This window comes from Corella eumyota, chromosome 3 (genome assembly GCF_963082875.1).
Source record: "Corella eumyota chromosome 3, kaCorEumy4.1, whole genome shotgun sequence".
Classification (NCBI taxonomy): domain Eukaryota; kingdom Metazoa; phylum Chordata; class Ascidiacea; order Phlebobranchia; family Corellidae; genus Corella; species Corella eumyota.
The window spans coordinates 20,333,344-20,352,945 of NC_137492.1; the positions used below are offsets into that span (position 1 = coordinate 20,333,344).

The following is a 19,602-nucleotide window of genomic DNA, read 5'->3' on the forward strand; positions in this document are numbered from 1 at the left end:
GTTACAACTGCTTACCAAGATTTAAACAAAGAAACAACTCCCCGTGATAAACCCATAATTGAAGTTACAACTGCTTACCAAAATTTAAACAATAAAACAACCTCACGTGATAAACCCATCGTTGAAGTTACAACTGCTTACCAAGATCTAAACAAGGAAACAACCCCACGTGATGAACCCATAATTGAAGTTACAACTCAAGATTTGTTTTTCTCTGGTGACGATTCTACTTTAGATGAAACTACAAATCAATATTCAAATATTACAAGTTTGACTCCTACTTCGGAACAAACAACAACTTCATCAAGTTTTTTACCAGAAAATATAACTTTATCAGCTACAACTGAGGCCAGGTCAACTTTAACCACCTTACCTCATACTACGAGTGTTCGGGGTCTGGCTAGTGAAACAATTAAACCGGAACAAATAAGTACTATCAGTGACGAAGGTTTAGTTTATTCTGCATCTACCACAGAGGCCGACGTCACTACAGAAAGTACTCTGAATGCTGACGTCATTTCTGCAACAACCGAATCAGATGTTACTATGGCACCCACCACATTGACTGACGTCACTAAAGAAACTATTTCGAAGGCTGACGTCACTTCTGCAACAAAGGAATCAGATGTTACCATGGCATCTACCGCAGTGGCTGACGTCACTACAGATACTATTTCTAAGTCTGACGTCACTTCTGTAACAAAGGAATCGGATGTTACTATGGCACCCACCACAGTGGCTGATGTCACTACAAAAACTATTTCTAAGGCTGACGTCACTTCTGCAACAACAGAATCAGATGTTACCATGGTACCCACCACAGTGGCTGACGTCACTACAGGAACTATTTCTAAGGCTGACGTCACTTCTGCAACGACGGAATCAGATGTTACTATGGCACCCACCACAGTGGCTGACGTCACTACAGAAACTATTTCTAAGGCTGACGTCACTTCTGCAACGACGGAATCAGATGTTACCATGGCACCCACCACAGTGGCTGACGTTACTACAGATACTATTTCTAAGTCTGACGTCACTTCTGTAACAAAGGAATCAGATGTTACTATGGCACCCACCACAGTGGCTGACGTCACTACAGAAACTATTTCTAAGGCTGACGTCACTTCTGTAACGACGGAATCAGATGTTACCATGGCACCCACCACAGTGGCTGACGTCACTACAAAAACTATTTCTAAAGCTGACGTCACTTCTGCAACGACGGAATCAGATGTTACCATGGCACCCACCACAGTGGCTGACGTCACTACAAAAACTATTTCTAAGGCTGACGTCACTTCTGCAACAACAGAATCAGATGTTACCATGGCACCCACCACAGTGGCTGACGTCACTACAAAAACTATTTCTAAGGCTGACGTCACTTCTGCAACAACAGAATCAGATGTTACCATGACACCCACCACAGTGGCTGACGTCACTACAGAAACTATTTCTAAATCTGACGTCACTTCTGCAACAAAGGAATCAGATGTTACCATGGCACCCACCACAGTGGCTGACGTCACTACAGAAACTATTTCTAAATCTGACGTCACTTCTGCAACAAAGGAATCAGATGTTACCATGACACCCACCACAGTGGCTGACGTCACTACAGAAACTATTTCTAAATCTGACGTCACTTCTGCAACAAAGGAATCAGATGTTACCATGACACCCACCACAGTGGCTGACGTCACTACAGAAACTATTTCTAAATCTGACGTCACTTCTGCAACAAAGGAATCAGATGTTACCATGACACCCACCACAGTGGCTGACGTCACTACAGAAACTATTTCTAAATCTGACGTCACTTCTGCAACAAAGGAATCAGATGTTACCATGGCACCTCTCACAGTGACTGACGTCACTACAGAAACTATCTCTAAATCTGACGTCACTTCTGCAACAACAGAATCAGATGTTACCATGGCACCCACCACAGTGACTGACTTCAATACAGAAACTATTTCTAAGGCTGACGTCACTTCTGCAACAAAGGAATCAGATGTTACCATGGCACCCACCACAGTGGCTGACGTCACTACAGCAACTACTTCGCATTCTGTCGTCACTTCTGGAACGACAGAATCAGTAACAATGGCATCTATCTCTACAAATCGATATTCGAATATTACAAGTTTGAATCCTACTTCGGAACAAACAACAACTTTATCAAGCTTTTTACCAGAAAACATAACTTTATCAGCTACAACTGAGGCCAGATCAACTTTAACAACCTTACCTCATACTATGATTATTCGGGGTCTGGCTAGTGTAACAATTAAACCGGAAGAAATCAGTACTATCAGTGACGAAGGTTTAGTTGATTCTGCATCTACCGCAGAGGCTGACATGACTTCGGCAACGACAGAGTCCAACGTTACTAAGGCATCTACCACAGTGGTCGGCAATGTAACAGAAACTACGTCACAGGCTGAAGACAATACCACAACTGCAAAAATTGTGACACAATTTTTAACTGAAATATCCACAATAAATAAGAAAGTTACAACTGCTTACCAAGATTTAAACAAGGGAACAACCTCAGTTGATGAACCCATCGTTGAAGTTACAACTGCTTACCAAGATTTAAGCAAAGAAACAACTTCACGTGATGAATCCATCGTTGAAGTTACAACTGCTTACCAAGATTTAAACAATGAAACAACCTCACTTGATGAATCCATCGTTGAAGTTACAACTGCTTACCAAGATTTAAACAAGGAAACAACGTCACTTGATGAACCCATCGTTGAAGTTACAACTACTTACCAAGATTTAAACAATGAAACAACCCCCCGTGATAAACCCATAATTAAAGTTACAACTGCTTACCAAGATTTAAACATTGAAACAACCTCACATGATGAATCCATCATTGAAGTTACAACTGCTTACCAAGATTTAAACAAGGAAACAACGTCACTTGATGAACCCATCGTTGAAGTTACAACTACTTACCAAGATTTAAACAATGAAACAATCTCACTTGATGAGCCCATCTTTGAAATTACAACTGCTTACCAAGATTTAAACAAAGAAACAACCCCCCGTGATGAACCCATAATTGAAGTTACAACTGCTTACCAAGATTTAAACAATGAAACAACCTCACATGATAAACCCATCGTTAAAGTTACAACTGCTTACCAAGATTTAAACAATGAAACAACCTTACATGATGAACCCATATTTGAAGTTACAACTGCTTACCAAGATTTAAACAATGAAACAACCCCACGTGATGAACCCATAATTGAAGTTACAACTCAAGATTTGTTTTTCTCTGGTGACGATTCTACTTTAGATGAAACTACAAATCAATATTCAAATATTACAAGTTTGACTCCTACTTCGGAACAAACAGCAACTTCATCAAGCTTTTTACCAGAAAACATAACTTTATCGGTTACAACTGAGGCCAGGTCAACTTTAACCACCTTATCTCATACTACGAGTGTTCGAGGTCTGGCTAGTGAAACAATTAAACCGGAACAAATAAGTACTATCAGTGATGAAGGTTTAGTTGATTCTGCATCTACCACAGAGGCCCACGTCACTACAGAAAGTACTCTGAATGCTGACGTCATTTCTGCAACAACCAAATCAGATGTTACTATGGCACCCACCACATTGACTGACGTCACTACAGAAACTATTTCTAAGGCTGACGTCACTTCTGCAACAAAGGAATCAGATGTTACCATGGCATCTACCGCAGTGGCTGACGTCACTACAGATACTATTTCTAAGGCTGACGTCACTTCTGCAACAAAAGAATCAGATGTTACCATGGCATCTCCCACAGTGGCTGACGTCACTACAGAAACTATCTCTAAGGCTGACATCACTTCTGCAACGACGGAATCAGATGTTACTATGGCACCCACTACAGTGGATGACGTCACTACAGATACTATTTCTAAGGCTGACGTCACTTCTGCAACGACGGAATCAGATGTTACTATGGCACCCACTACAGTGGATGACGTCACTACAGATACTATTTCTAAGGCTGACGTCACTTCTGCAACAACAGAATCAGATGTTACCATATCACCCACCACAGTGGCTGACGTCACTACAAAAACTATTTCTAAGGCTGACGTCACTTCTGCAACAAAGGAATCAGATGTTACCATGGCATCTACCACAGTGGCTGACGTCACTACAGGAACTATTTCTAAGGCTGACGTCACTTCTGCAACGACGGAATCAGATGTTACTATGGCATCTACCACAGTGGCTGACGTCACTACAGGAACTATCCCTAAGGCTGATGACACTTCTGTAACAACAGAATCAGATGTTACCATGACACCCACCACAGTGGCTGACGTCACTACAAAAACTATTTCTAAGGCTGACGTCACTTCTGCAACAAAGGAATCAGATGTTACCATGGCATCTACCGCAGTGGATGACGTCACTACAGAAACTATTTCTAAGGCTAACGTCACTTCTGCAACGACGGAATCAGATGTTACCATGGCACCCACCACAGTGGCTGACGTCACTACAAAAACTATTTCTAAGGCTGATGTCACTTCTGCAACAAAGGAATCAGATGTTACTATGGCACTCACCACAGTGGCTGACGTCACTACAACAACTATTTCTAAGGCTGACGTCACTTCTGCAACGACGGAATCAGATGTTACTATGGCACCCACCTCAGTGGCTGACGTCACTAAAGAAACTACCCCGAAGGCTGTCGTCACTTCTGCAACGACGGAATCAGATGTTACTATGGCACCCACTACAGTGGATGACGTCACTACAGATACTATTTCTAAGGCTGACGTCACTTCTGCAACGACGGAATCAGATGTTACTATGGCACCCACCACAGTGGCTGACGTCACTACAGAAACTATTTCTAAGGCTGATGTCACTTCTGCAACGACGGAATCAGATGTTACTATGGCACCCACCACAGTGGCTGACGTCACTACAGAAACTATTTCTAAAGCTGACGTCACTTCTGCAACGACGAAATCAGATGTTACCATGACACCCACCACAGTGGCTGACGTCACTACAAAAACCATTTCTAAGGCTGACATCACTTCTACAACCACAGAATCAGATGTTACCATGGCACCAACCACAGTGACTGACGTCAATACAGAAACTATTTCTAAGGCTGATGTCACTTCGGCAACGACGGAATCAGATGTTACCATGGCACCCACCACAGTGACTGACGTGAATACAGAAACTATTTCTAAGGCTGACGTCACTTCTACAACGACGGAATCAGATGTTACCATGGCACCCACCACATTGGCTGACGTTACTACAGAAACTACCCCGAAGGCTGACGTCACTTCTGCAATGACGGAATCAGATATTACCATGGCACCCACTACAGTAACTGACGTCAATACAGAAACTATTTTTAAGGCTGACGTCACTTCTGCAACGACGGAATCAGATGTTACCATGGCACCCACCACATTGGCTGACGTTACTACAGAAACTATTTCTAAGGCTGACATCACTTCGGCAATGACGGAATCAGATGTTACCATGGCACCCACTACAGTGACTGACGTCAATACTGAAACTATTTCTGAGGCTGACGTCACTCATGCAACAACAGAATCAGATGTTACCATGGCACCCACCACAGTGGCTGACGTCACTACAGAAATCATCCTTAAAACTGATGTCACTTCTGCAACGACAGAATCAGATGTTACTATGGCATCCACCACAGTGGCTGACGTCACTTTAGAAACCATCCTTAAGGCTGATGTCACTTCTGCAACAACAGAATCAGATGTTACTATAGCACCCACCACAGTGACTGACGTCACTACAAAAACTATTTCTAAAGCTGACGTCACTTCTGCAACGACGAAATCGGATGTTACCTTGGCACCCACCACAGTGGCTGACGTCACTACAAAAACTATTTCTAAGGCTGACGTCACTTCTGCAACGACGGAATCAGATGTTACCATGGCACCCACCACAGTGGCTGACGTCACTACAAAAACTATTTCTAAGGCTGACGTCACTTCTGTAACAACAGAATCAGATGTTACCATGGCACCCACCACAGTGGCTGACGTCACTACAAAAACTATTTCTAAGGCTGACGTCACTTCTGCAACGACGAAATCGGATGTTACCTTGGCACCCACCACAGTAACTGACGTCAATACAGAAACTATTTTTAAGGCTGACGTCACTTCTGCAACGACGGAATCAGATGTTACCATGGCACCCACCACATTGGCTGACGTTACTACAAAAACTATTTCTAAGGCTGACGTCACTTCTGCAATGACGGAATCAGATATTACCATGGCACCCACTACAGTAACTGACGTCAATACAGAAACTATTTTTAAGGCTGACGTCACTTCTGCAACGACGGAATCAGATGTTACCATGGCACCCACCACATTGGCTGACGTTACTACAGAAACTATTTCTAAGGCTGACATCACTTCGGCAATGACGGAATCAGATGTTACCATGGCACCCACTACAGTGACTGACGTCAATACTGAAACTATTTCTGAGGCTGACGTCACTCATGCAACAACAGAATCAGATGTTACCATGGCACCCACCACAGTGGCTGATGTCACTACAGAAATCATCCTTAAAACTGATGTCACTTCTGCAACGACAGAATCAGATGTTACTATGGCATCCACCACAGTGGCTGACGTCACTTTAGAAACCATCCTTAAGGCTGATGTCACTTCTGCAACAACAGAATCAGATGTTACCATGGCACCCACCACAGTGACTGACGTCACTACAAAAACTATTTCTAAAGCTGACGTCACTTCTGCAACGACGAACTCGGATGTTACCTTGGCACCCACCACAGTGGCTGACGTCACTACAAAAACTATTTCTAAGGCTGACGTCACTTCTGCAACAACGGAATCAGATGTTACCATGGCACCCACCACAGTGGCTGACGTCACTACAGAAACTATTTCTAAGGCTGATGTCACTTCTGCAACGACGGAATCAGATGTTACTATTGCACTCACCACAGTGGCTGACGTCACTACAGCAACTATTTCTAAAGCTGACGTCACTTTTGCAACGACGAAATCGGATGTTACCTTGGCACCCACCACAGTTGCTGACGTCACTACAAAAACTATTTCTAAGGCTGACGTCACTTCTGCAACGACGGAATCAGATGTTACCATGGCATCCCCCACAGTAACTGACGTCACTACAGAAACTATTTCTAAGATTGATGTCACTTCGGCAACGACAGAATCAGATGTTACCCATGCATCTCCCACAGTGACTGACGTCACTACAGATACTATCCCTAAGGCTGACGTCACTTCTGCAACGACGAAATCAGATGTAACCATAGCACCCACCACATTGGCTGACGTCACTACAGAAACTATTTCTAAAGCTGACGTCCCTTCTGCAACAACAAAATCAGATGTTACCATGACACCCACCACAGTGGCTGACGTCACTACAGAAACTATTTCTAAGGCTGACGTCACTTCTGCCACAACAGAATCAGATGTTACCCAAGCATCCCCCACAGTAACTGACGTCACTACAGAAACTATTTCTAAGATTGATGTCACTTCGGCAACGACAGAATCAGATGTTACCCATGCATCTCCCACAGTGACTGATGTCACTACAGATACTATCCCTAAGGCTGACGTCACTTCTGCAACGACGAAATCAGATGTAACCATAGCACCCACCACATTGGCTGACGTCACTACAGAAACTATTTCTAAAGCTGACGTCCCTTCTGCAACAACAAAATCAGATGTTACCATGACACCCACCACAGTGGCTGACGTCACTACAGAAACTATTTCTAAGGCTGACGTCACTTCTGCAACGACGGAATCAGATGTTACTATGGCAACCACCACAGTGGCTGACGTCACTACAGAAACTATTTCTAAGGCTGACGTCACTTCTGCAACGACGGAATCAGATGTTACTATGGCAACCACCACAGTGGCTGACGTCACTACAGAAACTATTTCTAAAGCTGACGTCACTTCTGCAACGACGGAATCAGATGTTACTATGGCAACCACCACAGTGGCTGACGTCACTACAGAAACTATTTCTAAAGCTGACGTCACTTCTGCAACGACGAAATCGGATGTTACCATGGCACCCACCACAGTGGCTGACGTCACTACAGAAACTATTTCTAAGGCTGACGTCACTTCTGCAACGACGGAATCAGATGTTACTATGGCAACCACCACAGTGGCTGACGTCACTACAGAAACTATTTCTAAAGCTGACGTCACTTCTGCAACGACGGAATCAGATGTTACTATGGCACCCACCACAGTGGCTGACGTCACTAAAGAAACTATTTCTAAGGCTGACGTCACTTCTGCAACAACAGAATCAGATGTTACCATGGCACCCACCACCGTGGCTGACGTCACTACAAAAACTATTTCTAAGGCTGACGTCACTTCTGCAACAAAGGAATCAGATGTTACCATGGCATCTCCCACAGTGGCTGACGTTACTACAAAAACTATTTCTAAGTCTGATGTCACTTCTGCAACGACGGAATCAGATGTTACCATGGCACCCACCACATTGGCTGACGTTACTACAGAAACTATTTCTAAGGCTGACGTCACTTCTGCAACGACGGAATCAGATGTTACTATGGCATCCACCACATTGGCTGAAGTCACTACAGAAACTATTTCTAAGGCTGACGTCACTTCGGTAACGACGGAATCAGATGTTACTATGGCAACCACCACATTGGCTGACGTCAATACAGAAACTATTTCTAAGGATGACGTCAGTTTTGCAACAAAGGAATCAGATGTTACCATGGCATCCCCCACAATGGCTGAAATCACTACAGAAACTATTTCTGAGGCTGACGTCACTTCTGCAACAACAGAATCAGATGTTACCATGGCACCCACCACAGTGGCTGACGTCACTACAGAAACTATTTCTAAGGCTGACATCACTTCGGCAATGACGGAATCAGATGTTACCATGGCACCCACCACAGTGACTGACATCAATACAGAAACTATTTCTGAGGCTGACGTCACTTCTGCAACGACAGAATCAGATGTTACTATGGCACCCACCACAGTGGCTGACGTCACTAAAGAAACTATTTCTAAGGCTGACGTCACTTCTGCAACGACGGAATCAAATGTTACCATGACATCTCCCACAGTGGCTGACGTTATTACAGCAACTACTACGCATTTTGAAGTCACTTCTCAAACTGCAACGACAGAATCAGTAACAATGGCATCTGTCTCTACTAGCGTTCGGGGTCTGGCTAGTGCAACAATTAAACCGGAAGAAATAAGTACTATCAGTGACGGAGGTTTAGTTGATTCTGCATCTACCATAGAGGGCGACTCCACTACAGAGACTATTTCTAAGGCTGACGTCACTTCTGCAATGACGGAATCAGATGTTACTATGGCACCCACCACAGTGGCTGACGTTACTACAGAAACTATTTCTAAGGCTGACGTCACTTCTGCAACGACGGAATCAGATGTTACTATGGCACCCACCACAGTGGCTGACGTTACTACAGAAACTATTTCTAAGGCTGACGTCACTTCTGCAACAAAGGAATCAGATGTTACTATGGCAACCACCACATTGGCTGACGTCACTACAGAAACTATTTCTAAGGCTAATGTCACTTCTGCAACAACAGAATCAGATGTTACCATGGCATCTACCGCAGTGGCTGACGTCACTACAGAAACTATTTCTAAGTCTGACGTCACTTCTGCAACAACAAAATCAGATGTTACCATGGCATCTTCCACCGTGACTGACGTCACTTCAGAAACTATTTCTAAGGCTGACGCCACTTCGGTAACGACGGAATCAGATGTTACTATGGCAACCACCACATTGGCTGACGTCACTACAGAAACTATTTCTAAGGCTGACGTCACTTCTGCAACGACGGAATCAGATGTTACCATGGCATCCCCCACAGTGGCTGACGTCACTACAGAAACTATTTCTAAGGCTGACGTCACTTCTGCAACAACAGAATCAGATGTTACCATGGCATCTCCCACAGTGGCTGACCTCACTACAGGAACTATTTCTAAGGCTGACGTCACTTCTGCAACGACGGAATCAGATGTTACTATGGCACCCACCACAGTGGCTGACGTCACTAAAGAAACTATTTCTAAGGCTGACGTCACTTCTGCAACAACAGAATCAGATGTTACCATGGCACCCACCACCGTGGCTGACGTCACTACAAAAACTATTTCTAAGGCTGACGTCACTTCTGCAACAAAGGAATCAGATGTTACCATGGCATCTCCCACAGTGGCTGACGTTACTACAAAAACTATTTCTAAGTCTGATGTCACTTCTGCAACGACGGAATCAGATGTTACCATGGCACCCACCACATTGGCTGACGTTACTACAGAAACTATTTCTAAGGCTGACGTCACTTCTGCAACGACGGAATCAGATGTTACTATGGCATCCACCACATTGGCTGAAGTCACTACAGAAACTATTTCTAAGGCTGACGTCACTTCGGTAACGACGGAATCAGATGTTACTATGGCAACCACCACATTGGCTGACGTCAATACAGAAACTATTTCTAAGGATGACGTCAGTTTTGCAACAAAGGAATCAGATGTTACCATGGCATCCCCCACAATGGCTGAAATCACTACAGAAACTATTTCTGAGGCTGACGTCACTTCTGCAACAACAGAATCAGATGTTACCATGGCACCCACCACAGTGGCTGACGTCACTACAGAAACTATTTCTAAGGCTGACATCACTTCGGCAATGACGGAATCAGATGTTACCATGGCACCCACCACAGTGACTGACATCAATACAGAAACTATTTCTGAGGCTGACGTCACTTCTGCAACGACAGAATCAGATGTTACTATGGCACCCACCACAGTGGCTGACGTCACTAAAGAAACTATTTCTAAGGCTGACGTCACTTCTGCAACGACGGAATCAAATGTTACCATGACATCTCCCACAGTGGCTGACGTTATTACAGCAACTACTACGCATTTTGAAGTCACTTCTCAAACTGCAACGACAGAATCAGTAACAATGGCATCTGTCTCTACTAGCGTTCGGGGTCTGGCTAGTGCAACAATTAAACCGGAAGAAATAAGTACTATCAGTGACGGAGGTTTAGTTGATTCTGCATCTACCATAGAGGGCGACTCCACTACAGAGACTATTTCTAAGGCTGACGTCACTTCTGCAATGACGGAATCAGATGTTACTATGGCACCCACCACAGTGGCTGACGTTACTACAGAAACTATTTCTAAGGCTGACGTCACTTCTGCAACGACGGAATCAGATGTTACTATGGCACCCACCACAGTGGCTGACGTTACTACAGAAACTATTTCTAAGGCTGACGTCACTTCTGCAACAAAGGAATCAGATGTTACTATGGCAACCACCACATTGGCTGACGTCACTACAGAAACTATTTCTAAGGCTAATGTCACTTCTGCAACAACAGAATCAGATGTTACCATGGCATCTACCGCAGTGGCTGACGTCACTACAGAAACTATTTCTAAGTCTGACGTCACTTCTGCAACAACAAAATCAGATGTTACCATGGCATCTTCCACCGTGACTGACGTCACTTCAGAAACTATTTCTAAGGCTGACGCCACTTCGGTAACGACGGAATCAGATGTTACTATGGCAACCACCACATTGGCTGACGTCACTACAGAAACTATTTCTAAGGCTGACGTCACTTCTGCAACGACGGAATCAGATGTTACCATGGCATCCCCCACAGTGGCTGACGTCACTACAGAAACTATTTCTAAGGCTGACGTCACTTCTGCAACAACAGAATCAGATGTTACCATGGCATCTCCCACAGTGGCTGACCTCACTACAGGAACTATTTCTAAGGCTGACGTCACTTCTGCAACAACAGAATCAGATGTTACCATGGCATCTCCCACAGTGGCTGACGTCACTAAAGAAACTATTTCGAAGGCTGACGCCACTTCTGCAACGACGGAATCAGATGTTTCCATGGCATTCCCCACAGTGGCTGATGTCACTTCAGAAACTATTTCTAAGGCTGACGTCACTTCTGCAACGACGGAATCAGATGTTACCGTGGCACCCACCACAGTGGCTGACGTCACTAAAGAAACTATTTCGAAGGCTGACGTCACTTCTGCAACAACGGAATCAGATGTTTCTATGGCATCTCCCACAGTGGCAGACGTCATTACAGAAACTATTTCTAAGGCTGACTTCACTTCAGCAACGACGGAATCAGGTGTTTCCATGGCATCTCCCACAGTGGCTGACGTCACTTCAGAAACTATTTCTAAAGCTGACGTCACTTCTGCAACGACGGAATCAGGTGTTTCCATGGCATCTCCCACAGTGGCTGACGTCACTACAGGAACTATTTCTAAGGCTGACGTCACTTCTGCAACGACGGAATCAGATGTTACCCAAGCATCTACCACAGTGGCTGACGTCACTACAGGAACTATTTCTAAGGCTGACGTCACCTCTGCAACAAAGGAATCAGATGTTACCATGGCATCCACCACAGTGGCTGACGTCACTACAGAAACTATTTCTAAAGCTGACGTCACTTCAGCAACGACGGAATCAGATGTTACCATGGCATCCACCACAGTGGCTGATGTCACTTCAGAAATTTTTTCTAAGGCTGACGTCACTTCGGCAATTAAAGAAACCCCAACTAGTGACAGTAGTGTTTCAGGTTTGGGCACAACACAAATAACATACACAAAATATGCCAGCATTACTGAGGATGTGGTTTCTACCAGTGATCAATTTACAACCCGTGGTTTGTTTATTTCTGGTGATGGCTTAGATACGTCAACTAAAACCATGTCACAATATACCTCTTCTAATGGTGTTCCTGATAGTCAAACCACAGTAGCAAGTCTCACTATGAATCCAACTGTCGATGGTGATGGGTTAGATATGTCTACTAATCAGTATTTAAATCTTACAAGTTTAACATCCGCTTTTGGAAGTACAATTGAGCAGTTATCTACTGAATCAATCGTTGAAGTTACAACTGCTTACCAAGATTTAAACAATGAAACAGCCTCACTTGATGAACCCATCGTTGAAGTTACAACTGCTTACCAAGATTTAAACAAAGAAACAACTTCACTTGATAAACCCATCGTTGAAGTTACAACTGCTTACCAAGATTTAAACAATAAAACAACCTCACTTGATGAACCCATCGTTGAAGTTACAACTGCTTACCAAGATTTAAACAATAAAACAACCTCACTTGATGAACCCATCGTTGAAGTTACAACTGCTTACCAAGATTTAAACAATAAAACAACCTCACATGATGAACCCATAATTGAAGTTACAACTGCTTACCAAGATTTAAACAATAAAACAACTTCACTTGATGAACCCATCGTTGAAGTTACAACTGCTTACCAAGATTTAAACAATGAAACAACTACACTTGATGAACCCATCGTTGAAGTTACAACTCAAGATTTGTTTTTTTCTGGTGACGATTCTACTTCTGATGAAACTACAAATCAATATTCGAATATTACAAGTTTGACTCTTACTTCGGAACAAACAACAACTTCATCAAGCTTTTTACCAGAAAACATAACTTTATCAGCTACAACTGAGGCCAAATCAACTTTAACAACCTTACCTCATACTACTAGCGTTCGAAGTCTGGCTAATGAAACAATTAAACTGGAAGATATAGGTACTACCAGTGATCTGCGTCTGGTTTCTGCCACAATCAAAGTGGAAGACAAAAATACTACCAGTGATCAGCGTCTAGATGGTCAAACAACGAAAACTGATGATAGAATTACTACCAATGAACAAGGTTTAGTTGAAATCGCACAATATTCAACTGGTCGAACTAGTGAAGTTAATACAACTACACCTATTATTGAAGCAACAACAAGTTCCCCATTTGATGTTTTACCTCCTCCCACTCCACCACCACCGCCTCCTTTTCTAAGAAACTTTACTACAATTAAACCAAATGTAACAACCACTGCTTTGTATGCCACATCTGATGTTGGCACCTATAACTCTACCATTTCTGCTAAACCCACTCAAAGTTTTTCAACTATTGCGGATAGTTCTAAAGCGGAGGTCATTTCTCAAGATTTAACTCTTGTGGATGATCACGCAACTACGCCGCAATATACTGAATCTACAACAAATAATTTCATTACAACTGAAACTTCTGGTTCATATACAACATTTCCAGGGATTTCACCAAGTGAAGATACTTCCATTGTTTTGTCAACTTCTTTAGATGAAATTACCAATTTAATTGTTACCTTACCGCAAGGTACAACAACCAATGACTTAGATTTTAATGTAACAACTGCTGAAATGAAAAGAACTGAAGTTTTTACTCAGAATAAGAGTTTATTGGATGACACCACAATGTTGGTTGATACAACATTGTCAGATTCATTTTCAGGAGACGATTCAACATTACTCCCAACATCAACTATATACATGACACGGCCTATAACACAAACACAAACATTGCCAAAACCTATAAGCACTACCTTCACATCAGCTGTGAGGGACACCACGTACACACAATCCACACCACTCAATATTTCAGTAACATTGCTCAATGGTATGATTCTTTATTTATTTAAGCATGGTTTATAGGTTGTTTTAGTTGGCATGGCATTTAGATAAGTTGTGTGCATTTGATGTGTTGTTATTTTCTTTTTTTTTAACGTTTAAGTTACAATTTAAATTTTGTTCTATTTGGTTTAGATGTTCTAGTAACAACTACTCCTTTTGTCTCCAACACAACTCGTGAGTATTTTATCTCTTATTATATTGTTACCAATCACAATTAAATCTAAATAGTATTACTTTTTAACAAAATTTTATTTAAAGAACCCGCGACTTTTCCTACCAATACAACAAGTGGTAATAACTATTTGGTTCAAACTAATAAATTCTTGTTGTTATTTATTAAATCTTTATTAACTGGGATTATTTGAACTAGTTTGTTAATACCTTCTTTTAAAATCTTATCTTTTGTTTACCATATATCTTATTTTCTGCTTGTTGGAATTCTAACTTGGTTTAAATCTTTATTTTTTTTTAATTGCATGGTTGAGTTTACATCTGGTACTAACATGTTTAATAATTTAAGGTTATAATATTAACAATGTGAATTTAAATTGTTATTGGTATATTTATATATTTTAATACAACAATTTATTTGATATATATATATATATAGACATTAACCACACCATAAGAAGGATTAAAATTATATTTTTTTTATTTTAATTTAGCTTCACAAGAAATTGTGGTTGAAATTGTAAGTTTGGACGCCACAACTGCTCATTTGAGGTGGAATAAATGGCCAGGTAAGACAAAACTTTTTTTCAAAAGTCTTAGTTTAAACTGGTTTTATTCTATTTTTATGTTGTTTTACACTAAATATTAGGGGCTGTGCTTTATGTTACCCCACTCACTGGGGATGGAGTGACCAAGGTATTTAATGAAACCTCTCCCTATGTTTTCCTAAACGACCTTGAACCTGAAACCAATTATTCCCTTCAAGTTTTTGCTTCTTCCCCAGAGAATAAAATCCTCGCAGAATCAGCTCCACTTGCTTTTACAACTTGTAATTTTAAATTAGAATATTATTTTAAAAATGTTTTAAAATCAACAGACAATAGTTAAAGATATATGTATTTATTGCTTGTAATATTTATTAATTGTTTTAAATAATAAGAAGCATAGAAAACAAAATCCGTTTTATTTTAGTGCCAGAATATGGAGTTAGACCCATCGCAACTTGGTCCAATCCAGTTTCAGCTTATGTTATATTTCAACCAATTGATGACAACATTGAGAATTATTTGATTGACATCGCACCATTTGCCAACCTTACAAATATTACTGATACTGTCATGCTTAACTACACTGGACCGAACTCGGTAAATTATTTAATAAAAGTTTAATTTGAATATATTTTTTAAAGCATTTTACAGTATCCTAGGTTTAGCTACAGCTTAAAGTTTATTTTAAATGGTGTAAATTTTTATTTTTTGTTTTAGACGTACAACGCATCTTTTATTGACAACTTGGTTCCATTAACTCACTACCAATTCATTATTTCCACAATTATTGGCCATGTTCAAGGAAATCCTGTTCATGTGGATGTTACTACAAGTAAGTTTCTACTGAGTGTTATCATTTTAGTTTTAAATTTGCTAATTTTGGTTAACTATGTCAAATGTTTCAGAGTATTCACTTAAAGTCAAGTAATTTTATAGCATTGTAATAAAGATTAACTATTATTTTTTTGGTTTAATTGCAAAAAATATTTTTTATTCATCAAATTTTTATGTTATTTCAGAATCATTTGGAATGCCTTCAAACATAAAAGTAACTGATGTTACTCCTACTGGGTTTACCTTGGATTGGAATCCTGTAAAATTTGCTGATGTAAGCATTTTTTATCCTAAGGATTAATTTTTGTGGATAAAGAATTTGTCTTTACATTTTGTATCAGTTAAAATCCAATTTATTTGGTTCCAAGACTTACATTTCTTGAATTAAAATTCAAATCAATTTTAGGGATACATTGTAAGAGTGTTTCTGCATGACAACTCAATGCTGCGAACATATAACGGAAATCAATCTTTAACTTTTGTCCAAGAGGAAATATTGCCCGACCCTCATGCAGTTATAACGGATCTCAGCTCAGGGACTGTTTATCTTTTGCATGTACATGCTCATGTTAATGGATATATATCTGATCATGTGGAATTACAACAAGCTACAAGTATTATATCTAAGTTTTGAAAATTAGAAAACTAGGAATCTATAAATGTGTGATATTTTTAGTTTTTTTACTTACTGACCTAAAAGTCAAGCTAATAGTCTGTTAAATGTCCTAAAAATGCTTACGATTTTATGTCCATATAGTGCCCGTTTCAGTTAATAACCTTGAAGTAACGAAGTACGGACTTACTAACCTGACAGTTCAGTTCACCGGGGTGGCCAGTGGAGTTTCTTTTTACACTCTCACTATATCTCCCTCTGATGATCCTAATAACGTGATCCAAACAATAGAAGTCAGTACATTTTTATTTAATATTAAGTATTTATTGCAAAAAAAAACAAAATTAAAAACTATAATATATTTGAGTTTGGTAACCATGCCATAACATTCTTAAAATCTTTTTTTGAACATTATTAGTGATGGCATGTTTTAAATTATTAAATTGATTTTGTCATTTTTTTCTGTCACACTAACGTATATTTTTTTATTTATTTTTAATAAAGGCGCGTAAAACCAAAATAAAAAAACTGGCATGACATTTTTAAAGGCCGTATTTTAGTAGAGCTTCAGCTTTTTAATTTACTTTAACATTTTAGGTGGACCCCCTTGATGCGAGCCCGAATGCGACCGAGGTTTTTACTGATTTGGATCCTGGCACTGAATATTTAATTTCGGTTACAACTGTTCTACAAAATGTTCAGAGTGATCCTGCTACTGTGTTGGCTACCACATGTAAGTACATTAGTTTTTGTTAATTTAAAATAAAAGTTGTGACTTAGTTTTTTTAAATTATCATGAAATTATTTTTTGAAATTTATTTTGTAGAGTTTCCAATTATTTTTGAAAATTTATTTCAGTGCTTCCCCCACTTCCACCACCATCTGGCATCGTAGTACCAAGCGGGGACAACTCAATCATGGTGACCCTTGACCCTTCCCCTTCAACAGGGGTCACAACCTACAATGTTCAACTTTTTACCTCTGATGACCTTGACACAGTAGTGGACAGCAGAAATGTTGTTAATATTTCACCCCTCCCAGTTACCAGGTTTACTTCACTAACAAGTGGTCAAGAATATGTCGTATTTGCTTCTTCTTTGATTGACACGACTGAGGGCCCATCTAATAACCTGGGATCTGCTGCTTTGCGTAAGTTGATTTGCTTTTTTGTTTTTAATTTATTGTTAGCAACAAAAATTTTTCTTCTGTCATTTAATTTTTTTTACATAAGAAACTTTTTTTCAATCTAATTGGTGTTATTATAAAAAAAAACTTTTATGTTTAGCGCCATCGCCTGTTGAGGAAGTTACAACCTCTCTTGAGGGTTCGAGGGTCATTGTTAGATTCTCTAGTGCCCCTGGTGTTGCTGAAAGTTACTTCATTGCTCTACGAGATGCTGCCGACCACAACCCAATTATCATCAATGCTACAGTTAACGCTAACCCCAACTTTTCCCCTCAAACTTTCACTGTAACTTTTACCGGGTTAAGACCTGGGACAAACTACAACGGTGAAGTGATCTCTTTAAGTAATGGACTGGAGAGCATACCTAAGACCTTTGATTTCGAGACAAGTATGTTTTATATTTTTTGGTAATAAATAAGAATAGCGTACTGTGGTTAAAACACTTCACTTTACTACATGACATTGTTGGTTGGATACCTGATGTTATAAAAAATGTTTTTTTAGGTGTAGCAAGTTTACCAGAAGTTTTACATTTTGGATTTGGATTTGTTTATGTCAGGATTCCATCTTCAATATTTCTTCCCATCACCAACATTATATCCCTCGTTATGACCTCTGATCCCACCCAATCCCTTCAAACCCAGATGGTTCCATCTGGTCAAGTCTCTAGCACAATTGAGTTTAGTGGGGTCACCGCTGGAGGGCAGTACAGGGTCGTGGGGTCACGATCTGGAGCTATCAACGATCAATTTGAACTTGATTCTTTTGTCATGCGTGAGTTTTGTTTCCTTGTTTATAAAATCTGAAAAAGTTCTAAAATTTATTTAAAATTTTTATACATTTCAGCCCCAAATCAACCCCGATTTGGCCGAAGTTATATTGGTTCAACTCGTGCTGATGTTGATTTCACTCAAGCTACTGGATTTGTGGATGATTACAAGTAACTTTTAATTAATTTTTTATTTATGGAAAAAATTCTAAACCTTGATTAGAAAAAAATTTAAAAATTACTTGCATATGTAAAAGTTAATTTATAAAACAATAAATACGTTATTTTAAAATAGTATATTTATTGCTGAAATATGAATACTGTTAAAACAATATTTTAAATTGTAAGTTTTGTCGTTAATTAACGGTTTTGTTTTAATTGTTAAAAAACCTTAATAATTGTGTTTCATATATTTTGTTATAGAGTTGAACTTATGACCATGGATGGGAAGGTCGTTTCCACCCAAACAGTCAAACATATTCAAGGTCAAACTGAAAATACTTTGACCTTCAATGATCTGACCTCTGATACAAAATACCGAATCTCGATGTCGAGCGAAAGTTTTGGGGTTCTGGGCTTCCCTGTTACTTACACTTTTACTACTTCTGCCAGTGTGTTAATATAGTTTTTAAATTCAGTATTAATTGCTTTTTTTTATTTAGTTTATGTAATAATAAACCTAGGTAACTTTAAATAAATGATGTCTAAAAACTGTCACTTTTTTATCTAATATTTTGCATTATCTCACAATATGTTAATTTTTTTTA

The 19,602-nt window shown here is 40.2% G+C and overlaps 1 protein-coding gene across 1 annotated transcript in view; it reads left to right on the forward strand.

The window, feature by feature from the left end:
• Window positions 1-19,602, forward strand: part of LOC145746050 (uncharacterized) — a 48,531-nt gene that overhangs the window by 16,841 nt on the left and 12,088 nt on the right. Inside the window, exons 9-23 of the mRNA XM_082564229.1 lie at window positions 14,848-14,889; window positions 14,974-15,006; window positions 15,381-15,455; window positions 15,536-15,715; window positions 15,859-16,031; window positions 16,152-16,266; window positions 16,454-16,542; window positions 16,675-16,882; window positions 17,026-17,174; window positions 17,479-17,614; window positions 17,740-18,030; window positions 18,167-18,454; window positions 18,571-18,840; window positions 18,913-19,006; window positions 19,259-19,446. Coding sequence (XP_082420355.1) covers window positions 14,848-14,889; window positions 14,974-15,006; window positions 15,381-15,455; window positions 15,536-15,715; window positions 15,859-16,031; window positions 16,152-16,266; window positions 16,454-16,542; window positions 16,675-16,882; window positions 17,026-17,174; window positions 17,479-17,614; window positions 17,740-18,030; window positions 18,167-18,454; window positions 18,571-18,840; window positions 18,913-19,006; window positions 19,259-19,446 — 2,331 coding nt within the window. The remainder of the gene's footprint in view (window positions 1-14,847; window positions 14,890-14,973; window positions 15,007-15,380; window positions 15,456-15,535; window positions 15,716-15,858; window positions 16,032-16,151; window positions 16,267-16,453; window positions 16,543-16,674; window positions 16,883-17,025; window positions 17,175-17,478; window positions 17,615-17,739; window positions 18,031-18,166; window positions 18,455-18,570; window positions 18,841-18,912; window positions 19,007-19,258; window positions 19,447-19,602) is intronic.